The sequence below is a fragment of the Lissotriton vulgaris genome, chromosome 10, assembly GCF_964263255.1.
Source record: "Lissotriton vulgaris chromosome 10, aLisVul1.2, whole genome shotgun sequence".
NCBI lineage: Eukaryota > Metazoa > Chordata > Amphibia > Caudata > Salamandridae > Lissotriton > Lissotriton vulgaris.
Window position 1 is genome coordinate 192,617,539 of NC_141698.1, and position 13,268 is coordinate 192,630,806.

The 13,268-nt window shown below is 48.0% G+C and overlaps 1 protein-coding gene across 1 annotated transcript in view; it reads left to right on the plus strand.

Moving 5' to 3' along the window:
• The window catches only part of SYT17 (synaptotagmin 17), a 616,952-nt gene that overhangs the window by 341,895 nt on the left and 261,789 nt on the right, over nt 1-13,268 (plus strand). Inside the window, exon 6 of the mRNA XM_086939743.1 lies at nt 3,830-3,950. Within this exon, the coding sequence (XP_086795869.1) occupies nt 3,830-3,950 (121 nt within the window). The remainder of the gene's footprint in view (nt 1-3,829; nt 3,951-13,268) is intronic.

Consider the following 13,268-nt stretch of genomic DNA (forward strand, 5'->3'; position numbering starts at 1 on the left):
GGGGAGATGGTGTATTACTAAGTGTCCACATATATGTGGCCGCATGGAACATGTTGACATTCAGACAGCATGGCATTGTACATTGTGACAGTGTGTAGATCAGGGTCATGACCCAGAGTCATTGTTGGTGTGCACTGTGCTCTGCTTGATTGTGCATGTGTGACATTGTGGGCCTCTCCACCCGTCCCCCCAGTACCTGGTGGTCACTCACCCTGTTGCGGTTATGTTGTGTCCTGTCGAGCGGTGTTCATTCCCCCCAAGTCTGGCCACAGTCTCCACACTGATGACTGTTGACAGCAGCTCCTCCATGTCATCGAGCACGAGCTGTGGCGCTGGGCTCATACCTCCAGTCTGCATTGCTGCTTACTGGTTGCCTGCGAGTTTCTCCTTGGTCTTTCGCTTGATGTCAATCCATCACCTCTTGGCCTCGTCCATTAACCTCTTGTTCTCCCTGATGGCATTCACCTTGTCCACGATGTCCCTCTATATCCTATTTTTGATGCCCAATGACACGTTGGAGGTGACAAACAGTTGTTGATGGTGTTCCATCACCTCCGTGATCAGGATCGTGTTTTCCTGCGTACTGAACTTTGTCTTCCTCTTCTTCTTGTCCTTGCCCTTCCCTGTCCCCAAGGTGCCAGGCTGTTTGTCCGGGGTTCTTGTGGGGTTGCGCTCGTCCTCTGCGCCTGATCCGCCTGCCTCCATGGTGCTTGGGTGTTGGTCAGTTTGTGTTTGTGTGTTTTTTCTACTTTTATAGTGATTTTTCCCACCTGCCATTTGTGTAGTGCAGGCCTGGCGCTGCTTATCGCTGATTTCCTCATCGCATGTTTTTTTCGCGTTAATCTTTGTGGTTTTATCTCGATCGAGGTGGTTGTATCTCGGACATTGGCCGCGGTTTCGGGGGACTTTCACATGGTACCGCGATGTTGTGAATTCCACGTTAACACAGGGTTATTTTCCCACGATGGGCTGCGATGTGTAAAGGTGCGTTAGCATTTTCTGGTGATGTTTAGCACACGTTCTTGTGAATATACCCCTAAGATTCTTACAAGCTCAAACTCTGTGTCTAGAAAGGTGGGATTTAAATTGATTAATTTTTTCCACAAAATAACTTGACAGCACATTTTAACTCAGAAGTGCTCCATGCCTTTTTGTAGCCCACCATAGTCAGTGCATTTTGACTAAGTTGCAGGAGTAGGCCATATGATGAACTATGCCACCAAGGTGAATATGGGCTTGACATCCTTTTAAATAGAAGACAGAGTAGGATTCAGAGCCATTATATTTGAACTAGCAGCCCGTCCCGACCTTGTCCGGGAGCAACAGGCTTCCCCGACCCCCGCCCGCCCCAACATTGTCCAGCAGCCCGGGCCCCCGCCTGGCCCATCCCCCACCTGCCCCGACCCCCGCCTGCCCCAACCCCCGCCAGCCCCAACATGGGTCCCCTTACCTCAGCCGCCGCTCCTCCCGCATGTCCGCTGCTCGCACCGCCGCTGGCCTGTCCGCTGCTCCTCACGTTACTGCTCCTCCCCCGCGCCATGTCCGCCACTCCCTTACCTCAGCCGCCGCTCCTCCAGCCTGTCCGCTGCTCGCACCGCCGCTGGCCTGTCCGCTGCTCCTCATGTCACCGCTCCTCCCCCGCGCCATGTCCGCCGCTCCTCGTCACGCTCCTGGACGCCGCTCCTACCCGCGCTCCTGACGTGAGCACGCACGTCGCGTCCGGCGCTACTTCGGAGGGACAACTTTTTTTTTTACTGTACATTTTTTAAATAATGTTTTTTATTTTTATTTATATAGCCTATAACCATCTACACACCCTCACAATTCCAACGGTGTATCGGGTGTGTGGATTGGCGCTGTGGTTTCCGAGTTTACCCGCCTCAAAGGCTGAAAGTTCTTCCTTTATTATAGTAGTATAGATTATGGAATATCCATCCTGTTGAGGTGAATGTTTTCTTGAGACCACTTTGCAGCTTACAGTATTTTTTCTATTCATAGGTTTATATTTATAGATTCATTTTGAAGGAGGGTGTACTGAAAACTCATAAATGTTTTAATTCAATTTCCTTCTATATGGAGGCAGACTTACTAGATTCTGCCACCCAGCTGGTGTCCACATATCAGCGCAGTTAATGCAGCAATAGAGGATATGGTGGCAAGTGATATAATTTCTGACAACAGAGGGTCTGCAAAGTGAAAGATAACATGATATACCCAAGCATATATGGGTCCTATTCAATTACACTATAGGTAGGTGATGAGTATTTTGTCTCAACATATAGATACAAGAAATAATCAATGGGCAGTATTGAGCTAGGACAATCAAATAAATATGGGGCATATTAGCAAGAACCTCGTTGAAATTATCGCTGTTTTAGCAGCAGTAAACTGCTGCTAAAATGGCGATAATGGGCTTGCTAATATGCGTTATAGAATTCCAATAGAAGCCCAGGTTAGATGTGCAGGACATCTAACCTGGACTTCTATTGGAATTCTATAACACATATTAGCAAGCCCATTATTGCCGTTTTAGCGGCAGTTACCTGAAGCTAAAACGGCGATAATTTTAACGAGGTTCTTGCTAATATGCCCCTATGTTTCTCAAGAGTGTGTGGCTATGATGGCAGTGAGGCCTCCCCTGGATGGGTGTGTAGTTGGTATGCATTCAAATGCTTGCTTGTTTGTTTTCCTTTTCAGAGGAGGGGTTGCTGCAGGTCCAGGTGTTGCAAATAATGCGCTAGACATAGAATAGAATGAAGAAAACAAAGTTCTAGCTCATAAAGACTGGTATCTTCAGGGAACCTGTATGTGAGTGGGATGTGGTGGGTGGGTGCCTATCTGTGAGGGGCTGCTGCTTGAGAATGGTGTGACACGAGTAATGAATCATAATTTAGCATAAAGATAGGTGTTTTGTTCTTACTTGCCCTAACATTGGAATTCGCTGGAACAGGAAGGCCACATAGCAGGCCAGGGTGCATTGTGGAGAAGATACGTTCATTGAGGGGGCGATGCAGAGGTTTACGTGCAGGCCTGTGGTCTAAATCTTGGTAAACTACTACTTCATCTGTATCCTCCTCCCATCGGGCCATTTTTTCTTTAAAAAGCCCAGAGAACATACTTCCACTACCCCATCGCATTCACAGAGTCTGTTTTTGTCTGCTACATAGGTGTAGATAGACCAAGTAATTACCTGTAGTGATTCACTACGAACTCAACAACAAGTTCTGTGAAGTTCCTTTTTCTCTTGACTGTGATGGTTTGCCTCCTGGTGGTTGGAACTGGTGTCTGTTATCCACAAGGTCACAGAGTACAAGGGGACAAGGGCGAGTCTAAGAAGTGGACTGAAATTATCTGGTTCCAGGGCTTATGTTAGCTGTGTGTGGGTTTGGCCAGGTGAATGAAGTGTCCCTATGTTCTTCCATTCCTAATATACATTATACCACTACCTGGTAGAATTTTGCTTACTGGTCTATGCCTGGAATCCGTGTGTTTGAGGCCGTAATTCCAGTCGTACATGTCTCACTCATGTAAGGTGAAGAAGGCAAATGCTCCCACTACGGGGTGGAAATATCTGCCCAGAACTGCTGAATTGCACCCAGGTGGAAATTTCCACCTAGGCGTAGGTGAAAATCCGTGTGTGTAAAGATCTTTTCGTGTAGATTTCCATACGTGAATAGAAGCCAGTATTGGAATGCGGTCCACCCAGAGCTAACAACCAGTATTCTTTTTTTAAATTAACTTGCATACAAGTATCAGTTTGACAATGCAGAACTGAAGAATTTTCCCCTTTAAACAAAGCGGTTAAATTTCATATCTGCTTTTCCCACAGAATGAAGTTGAATTAGGAGAGCTACTGCTATCCCTTAATTATCTGCCGAGTGCAGGAAGATTGAATGTCGATATTATTAGAGCAAAGCAGCTTCTTCAAACTGATATGAGCCAAGGTTCAGGTAAGATAATATTTTGTCTTAATATAACATTTATTGCACAAAAACTAAGCAAAAATTCATTTTATGGTGAACAATGTTATTGTTAATTATTACATAGGAATTGCAACGTATGCTTATCTTTAGTCTTTGCATTATGTGTGTGCAACCATATTGTTTGAGTCCTTGTTGCTTTTCACCTAGTAAAATACACAATTTATCAACGGAATGCAGAACAAATCAAAACATTAACCCCCAGTCAATGGTTCTGGGATAAATCCATGTCTTTTGCTCACTATGTCACCCCAGTTTTGACCTGGCCATAGGCAAATCAGTCTTGACCCTGTGCCTCATGGGAACAATTGCAGACCGAACTGCCAAGCCAGGTTCTCCCTGGACCGGAAACAAGCATACTAGGACCGGTTTCGGGGTTTCACACGTCATCCGACAGGATAGCTTGAATCCAGTGCCACAGTGAGCCCAGGACCCACGTCTGGGCATACCCAGCACACGTAAGGCAAGAAAGCAAAATACACACAATTGATGGACGGAATGCAGAACAAATCAAAAATTCACCCCCAGTCAAATCTGGGTTAAATTCATCATTCATTTGCTCACCATGCCATCCCAGTTTGGACCTGGCCATATGCTAATCAGTCTAGACCCTGTGCCTCATGGGAACAGTCCAGAGCGAACTGCCAAGCCAGGTCCTCCCTGGACCGGTAACAAGCATCCTTGGACCCTTTTTGGGGTTTCACCCTTCATCAACCAGGAAAGCTTGAATGCAGTAACACAGTGAGCCCGGGACCCACGTCTGGGCATACACGGCACATTTAGGGCAAGAAAGCAAAATACACACAATTGATGGACGGAATGCAGAACACATTAAAACATTCACCCCCAGTCAAGGGATCGGGGTTAAATCCATCATTCTTTTGCTCACCATGCCACCTCAGTTTTTACCTGGCCAAATGCAAATCAGTCTTGACTCTGTGCCTCTTGGGAACAGTCCAGACCGAACTGCCAAGCCAGGTCCTCCCTGTACTGGAAACAAGCATGCTAGGACCGGTTTCAGGGTGTCACCCCTCATCAGCCAGGATAGCTTGAATCCAGTGCCGCAGTGAGCCCGGGACCCATGTCTGGGCATACCCAGAACACTTAAGGAGAGAAAGCAAAATACACAGAATTGTTAGACAGAATGCAGAACAAATCAAAACATTCACCCACAGTCAAGAGATCCGGGTTAAATCCATCATTCTTTTGCTCCCATTTCAACCCCAGTTTAAACCTGGCCATATGCAAATCAGTCTTGACCCTGTGGCTCATGGGAACAGTTCAGACCCAGCTGCCAAGCCAGGTCCTCCCTGGGCCGGAAACAAGCATCCTAGGATCGGTTTTGGGGTTTCACTCCTGATCGGCCAGGATAGCTTGAATCCAGGGGCATAGTGAGCCCGGGACCCACATCTGGGCATACCCTGTGCACTTAGGGCAAGGAAGCAAATTACACACAATTGACAGACGGAATACAGAACAAATCAAAACATTCATGCCCACTCAAGGGATCTGGGTTAAATCCATCATTCTTTTGCTCACCATGCCTCCCCAGGTGAGACCTGGCCATATGCAAATCAGTCTTGACCCTGTGCCTCATGGGAACCGTCCAGGCCAAACTGCCAAGCCAGGTCCTCCCTGAACCGGAAACAAGCATCCTAGGACCCAGTTTCGAGGTTTCACCCCTCATCAGCCAGGATAGCTGGAATCCAGTGGCACAGTGAACCCGGGACCCACGTTTAGGCATACCTGGCACACTTATGGCGAGAAAGCAAAATTCACACAATTGATGGACGGACTGAAGAACAAATCAAAACATTCACCCCCAGTCAAGAGATCTGGGGTTAAATCCATCATTCTTTTACTCAGCATACCACCCCAGTTTAGACCTTGCTATATGCAAATCAGTCTTGACCCTGTGCCTCATGGGAACAGTCCAGACCAAACTGCAAAGCCAGGTCCACCCTGGAACGGAAACATGCATTCTAGGACCGGTTTCGGAGTTTCACCCCTCATCCGCCAGGATGGCTTGAATCCAGTGGAAGAGTGAGACCGGGACCCATGTCTGGGCGTACCCGGTGCACTAAGGGCGAGAAAGCAAAAAACACACAATTGAAGGACGGATTGCAGAACAAATCAAAGCATTCACCCCCAGTCAAGAGATCTAGATTAAATCCATCATTCTTTTGCTCACCATCCCACCACAGGTTAGACCTGGCCATTTGCAAATCATTCTTGACCCTGTGCCTCATGGAAACAACCCAGCCGAACTGCTAAGCCAGGTCTTACCTGGACCGGAAACAAGCATCCGAGGGGTGGTTTCGGGGTAAACAGGCTAGCTTGAATCCAGTGGCAAAGTGAAGAAGGGACCCCCGAATGGGCATACCCTGCCACCTTAGGGCAAACAAAGTAAACACAAGGAGATGTTGGACGGAGCACTGAACATTTTCAGACACTCACCTCCAGTCACAGGTCTGGGTTAAATCCATCATCATTCTTTAGCTCACTTTGCCAACCCAGTTCAGAGCCTGCCATATGCAAATCAGTCTTGAACCTGTGCCTCATGGGAACAGTCCTGACCGAACTACCAAACCAGGTCCTCCCTGGAACGGAAATATGCATTCTAGGACCGGTTTTGGAGTTTTACCCCTTATCAGCCAGGATGGCTTGAATCCAGTCAGGAGATCTAGATTAAATCCATCATTCTTTTGCTCACGATCCCACATATGGGCATACCCTGCCAACTTAGGACAAACAAAGCAAACACAAGGAGCTGTTGGACGGAGCACTGAAAATTTTCAGACACTCACCTCCAGTCACAGGTCTGGGTTAAATCCATCATCATTCTTTAGCTCACTTTGCCAACCCAGTTCAGACCCTGCCATATGCAAATCAGTCTTGAACCTGTGCCTCCTTGTGTTTGCTTTGCTCACCCTAAGTTGGCAGGTTTTTGCCCAGATGTGGGTCCCTTCCTCACTTTGCCACTGGATTCAAGCTAGCCTGGCTGATGAGGGATGTTACCCCAAAACTGATGCCCAGAGGTTTGTTTCCGGTCCAAGGTAAGACCTGGCTTGGCAGTTCGGGCTGGACTGTTTCCATGAGGCACAGGGTCAAGACTGATTTGCATATAGCTGGGTCTGAACTGGGGTGGCCAAGTGAGCTAAAGAACGATCATGGACTCAACCCAGATCTGTGACTGGGGTGAGTGAAAAGTTTCAGTGCTCTGTTCATCATCTCCTTGTGTTTGATTTGTTTGCCTTAAATTGGCAGGGTATGCCCAAACGTGGGTCCCTTGCTCAGTTTGCCACTGGATTCAAGCTAACCTGGCTGATGAGAAGTGTTACCCCGAAACCAGTCCGAGGATATAGTTGGGTCAGAACTGGGGTGGTGAGGTGAGCTAAAGAATGATCATGGACTCAACCCAGATCTGTGACTGGGGTGAGTGTCTGAAAAATGTCAGTGCTCCGTCCATCATCTCCTTGTGTTTGCTTTGTTTGCCCTAATTTGGCAGGGTATGCCCGGACGTGGTCCCTTGCTCACATTGCCACTGGATTCAAGCTAGCCTGTTACCCCGAAACCGGTTGTAGGATTCTTGTTTCTGCTCTAGGTAAGACCTGCCTTGGCAGTTCGGGCTGGACTGCTCCTATGAGTCACAGGGTCAAGACTGGTTTGCATATAGCTGGGTCTGAACTGGGGGGTTGAAATGAGCTAATGAACAATGATGTATTCAAACCAGATCACTGACTGGAGGTGAGTGTCTGAAAAGTTACAGCGATCCGTCCATCATCTCCTTGTGTTTTCTAAGTTAAGCTTGACTGCTTTTGTGGCAAGCTACCACAAAGCTTAGCACAGGTTAATTTGGTGACTTTAGAGGTTCACCCTGACAGGGATTGTGGCTGTTGCGTGAGCAGGGATTCCACCCCATTCAACCAACAACTCAATATTTCACATTGCGGTTCAGTGGTTGGACACAATACTTGTGTTTGTGCAGTGCCCTACATTATTTTGTCTAACATAAAAATCCCATTTAAATAATTTGACACCAGAGTTTACTTCTTTTTAAATTCTCCTTAGTCCCGGATCGGCCATTTTTCTCCCTTTATCGAATTTAAGTTGTTCCGATCTCCTTTTGTCAACAATGGAGATGGAGATTCTCGATGTTGACACCCTCATCAGGGCTTAGCTGCAGAGGCACTACAATGAGAGGGGACTGAAAGCAGATAAGAGTGCCACAAAGGTGAAACTCCAGATAGCCCCGTGCCTATTGAGGAGGTCACGAGGGTGCAGTCCACACCAGAAGAGCAAGGGGATGACAAAACTGAGGAGGATGAATTGGAATGGATGAGGAGGAGGGCCCAGCATTGGGCCCTGAGCCGCAGGAGGAGCACAACACACCCCCAGGAAAGAAATCCCACATGAGTGCACAAAGCCCTGTGTCTGCCCAGGGTCAGTCCCAAAAAGATCTGAAGGACAGGAGGATGGAAGAGGAACTCAAAAAAAGCGGAGAGGGTCTTGGCTGAAAGTAAACTACTGCTGGAGCATGAGAAGCAAAAAAAAATATTGATGGACAGAATGCAGAACAATGTCATACATTAGCCCCAGTACAGAGATCTGGGCCTGAATCCATCGTTTCTTTTGCTCACCATGCCATTCCAGTTTGGACCCAGCCATTGTTCGCCCTAAGTTGGCAGGGTATGCCCAGACCTGGGTCCCTTGCTCACTTTGCCACTGGATTCAAGCTAGCCTCTGAACTGGGGTGGCGGAGTGAGCTAAAGAATGATGATGGATTAAACCCTGATCAATTGACTGGGGGTGGGTGCTTGCAATGCTCAACACTCCGTCCATCCTCCCCTTTGGTGGAGCATGAGAAGAGCATAAAGGTTGTGGAGCTGAAAGTCAGGCAAACCTCAAAATCCAGCAGCAATAGTGGCAGCATACCTCCAATGTTCTCTGGAGCGGTAAGGGACAACAAACCACAAGACCCAGTTATCTGGTAGGAGTGATGATACAGACAAGTGGCTTTCTGCTTATGAGGTAGCCCTGAGGAGCACAGCATCTCAACATTTCAGGGCTAGCTTATATAAATGCATGCCCACAAGGAGCAGTGCACTCTTCTTACACAGTAGCAGGATGGCCAGATGAAGTAAATCTCTATGAAAGTCATTCTTGTCTCAAAATTTGAGTTGACCCCTGAGAAGTATTGTCAGGGGCTCAGGGGTAGCCACATACTCGCAAACCACTTTAGGGTAGATTTCTTCAACTATTACAGCAAGGCAATAAGTGGTTTAGTGAGGGGCAGAAAAGTTGAGGATTTCTTTGGCTGTATAACGTGGTCTTGAGGGAACACATGCTGAATACTTGTTTTACAGAGAAGCACTAGCACCTGGTGGATAGTAAGCTCACTGACCCCAGGGAGCTTGCTAAGGAGTCAAACCTCTGGGTGAGTACCAGGGTGTCTGAGAGGAACTCCCAAAAGGGTGGCCAGAGATTCCAATAGTAGAAGGAGAAAGGGGAGAAGAAAATAGGGAGGAGTTATCAAGACCCTCAAAACAGCTCACAGGGCAAAGGGATCCTACCCCAACCTGCCCAATGATATATGGGTTTAAGGATAAGAACACTGGTATGTTTGTCCCAAAGTGCTATGAGTGTTACCAGTTTGAGCATACCAAGATATGCCAAAGGCCCCAAGAGGGCACAGTTCTTCTCTGGTGGGTGTAGTGTACCCCTGGGGTGGCCAGCTTTGTACTTGGGGAGGAGATGGTCCCAGTAATTTTGGGAGAGACAGCTGAGGTTACCCTAGTGCCCCTGGGTGACAGAGAGTAGGTGCCCAAGGCCCACATTCCTTCTAATACTTCCAAGTATAAACAGTCTGTCACCATCAATGGGCATAGAGTAGAGGCTCTGAGAGACACAGGAGCCAGTATGACTACTGTCAGGTGTCATCTAATGTCCTCAGAACAGGTGATACCCAATACGTTCCACCAGGTATAGTAGTAGATAACCTTGAGAGCCACTACCCAGTGGATCTGGTTCCCTTTCAATGGGGGGAGAGGTCTCAGGTTCTCTCAGGGTGGCTGTGAGCCGTGCCATGCCTGTGGATTGTTTGTTATGAAACGATCTAAAGCACACTACCTGGAAGGAAGTGGAGCCCAGGTCACACCCGGAAATGTTGGAGTTACCTTTGTGGGTCTGCATGAGGGGAGTTAAGGATGCCTGCAGACTAGAAAAATGGCCCAGACACCAAAATGACGAAACCCAATCAGTAGAACCTGAGGTATGCAATTTGAAAGCATTATAGAAAATAGTGCCTAAAAGCACAAAGTGTCAACTGTGCTTATCGGCTCACCCTGGATTTGAGCAAAGTTACAAGTTTATGCTGTAAGAATGTGCCCTCTTTTTGCATGGTTGCCCCCACCTTTTGCTAAATTGCTGATGTACTTTAAGTGTGCCCTGGGCTCCTGCCAAGCAGGTACCCAGGGTCTATGTATTTTCCCTAAAAAACATCGAAAACAAAAACCAATTGGCACTCTCTGGCCACATGTCAGCCACCCTTGTAAATGATACCACAGGTACCAAGGGCGCTGTGGCCAGTGAAGGCCTATAAGGGCTGCAGCACTTATTGAGCCACCCTTAGAGGCACTGTACCTTTACACACACACACTGCCTTTGCAGGCTGGGTGTTTTGGTGCAGAACAAAGTGATGAGTCGTCATGGCACACATCCCTATGTTACATGCCTACAGCCCACTGCCCTGGCATAGATCAGCCATGCCTCTAGCTGGGTGCACTATACCAGTGGTGAGGGTACAGCTGCATGAGCCCTGTACCCATACAGTGTCTAAGCCAATTCTTATACATTGTCAGTGCAGTAATGCCATCAAGAGTATATGGTGCTGGGAGTTTGTCATGACAAACTTTACAGTACCATAATGGCTTTACTGAAAACTGGGAAGTTTGGTATCAAACTTCTCAGCACATTAAACCCACACTGATGCCAGTGTGGGATTTAATGAAAAATGCATACAGAGGGCATCTTAGGGATGCCCCCTGAGAAATGACCTAACACTAGTGTCCAGGCTGAGTGACTGCTCACCAGCTACCACCACCAGACATGTTTCTAGACCCCTGGGCCAAGAGCCTGCTGCTCTCGGGGGACAGATACAATTCACATCCTTGGATGAGGTGCCAAGCCTCCTTACCCATGATGGGCAGGGTTCACAAAGGGGAAGCTTCAAAGGCTTGCCGCCTTTGTGAGCTTCCCCAGGCCTTTTGCTGCTTCCAGAAACTGGCCCCCACTGGTGCTGACCCCCCACTTTGGATGGGAGAATCAGTTGGAAAACCAAGTGAGGAAGGGAGGTGTGCCCAGCTTTGCCAACCTCACCCCTCAGGTGGGGATGCGAGGTGAAGCACAACTCTCAGTAGCCGGCATCTTGCAGATGGGGTAACCCAGCCAACCAGAGTGAGGCCTATGCCCCCTCCCACTGGAGGGTGGCATAATAGGGGGTGTACCCACCCCAAGGAAGGGACTCATTGGTCCCAACCTTTATTTACCTGTAATGCCCCTAAATGTAGTATTTAGGGGCACCCCTGACCCTTGACTCCTCAGACAAGAGCCGACAAAGAAGAAAAGAAGAAGAAGGACCGAAGAGCTGTGCTGAAGCTATGAAGAGGAGGACGTCCACTGACTTGGCCCTAGCCCTACCGGCCTGTCCCCACCTCGAACCTGCAGAAGCAAAATCCCGGTGTGTCCTGCAGCGAGCAACCTCAATAACCTAGAGGACCTGCCCTGCCTTCCACAGAAAATACTTTGTCTCCCATGAACACCGGATTTGCTTACCCACAGACTCTGGCTCTGGCCAAATCTGCTAGTCTGCACCATTCTGCATCCGTTGCTCACGGCCCGATTTCGACTGGCCAAACACCACGAGGAGGTCTCCCCGGCAATCCTGACCTGAGATCTGGTGTTCTCTGACCTGCCTGGAATTTTCCAATGACACCTACATTCTCTTCCTGGAGGATCCCCTCGACCGCGACCGTAGCTGGTTAGAGAAACACGACCCCTAAAAACAACCCTGCACCCGAAGTCCCACGGCCTTGGGTGGCCCAACTGACGGTGTCCCAGCATCCCCAGGCATACCAACTTACCTCTCCAATCGGTGGTCACCTCCAGAAGTTCTTCGTCCCGAGCCTGCAGTCTTTGTTGAAACACGAGAATCCCCATTGAAACCAACAGGGCACCTGACGCCAAAATCACACCCTGCACCCAGCCACCCATGCGCCACTGCAGGTGTACTTTGGGTTCTAACTCGGATGCCCCTTGACCCTGAGCCTAACACCAGGAGCTTTGCTCCCACAACCTTGTGGCCTGCTCGTGAGCAGCCACCAACCGGAGGCACCCTATCCCCTGCTGGATAACATTGGGCCTCAGCACTCTGCACCCGACCGCCCTAGTGCTGCTGAGGGTGCTTTGAGAGTGTATCCTTGACCATGGGGGAAGCCTTGTTCTAACCCCAGAAACTGAACCCCGAAGACCGAGTACTTACATTTTAACCAATAACTTAATTTCTCTCCATAGGAATACATTGATTGTTTTTCCTTGAAAAATGTTCTGAGTTAAATTGTATGAAAACCTGAAAAACTATAACTGTACAAAATTGATTTTATTTACCTTTTCTCTAGAAAATGTCCCAGTGTGATATCTAGGCATATCACACTGAGTAGAGCAAAGTAACTTAAAAAGTAATCTAAAAAGTAACTAAAAAGTAATCTGAACAGAAATGTTGAATCCTATACTTACCTGCATCTCAAACAAATTCATTTGAAAGGGCATTCAATTGTAAACACTGCATAATATTTTGCAAAGCATTTATTTCACTTACCTGTGCCAGGCTTGGCTTGGTTCTAGAAATAAAATGAGTTCATAACATTTTTATACAAACAAAATTGGTATTAGTTCCAGGGTTCAATTCCCCGCCTCGGCGGGTCTTGGGCTAAAAAATTCCATGGACCTGATAATTCTCGCCTCGGTGCCTATTCCAATCATGGAGTCCCACTCTGCAACTCTGGGCAATAACTTGTTTAATCTCCACAACGGCCCCCACAACGCTAAGGATACCTGGCCTCCACCTTGGGGGAGCCCAGGAGTGGACGCCTCACAGGGAAAGCCAGAATGGGTTCCACAGCGGTATTCGTACAAGCACTTGAGACCCTTGCGGGTGAGTAGTGCGCTATACAAGTATCAATTTACATTTTTACATTTAGTCTTTGAATATGTGACATCATTTGCTGATTG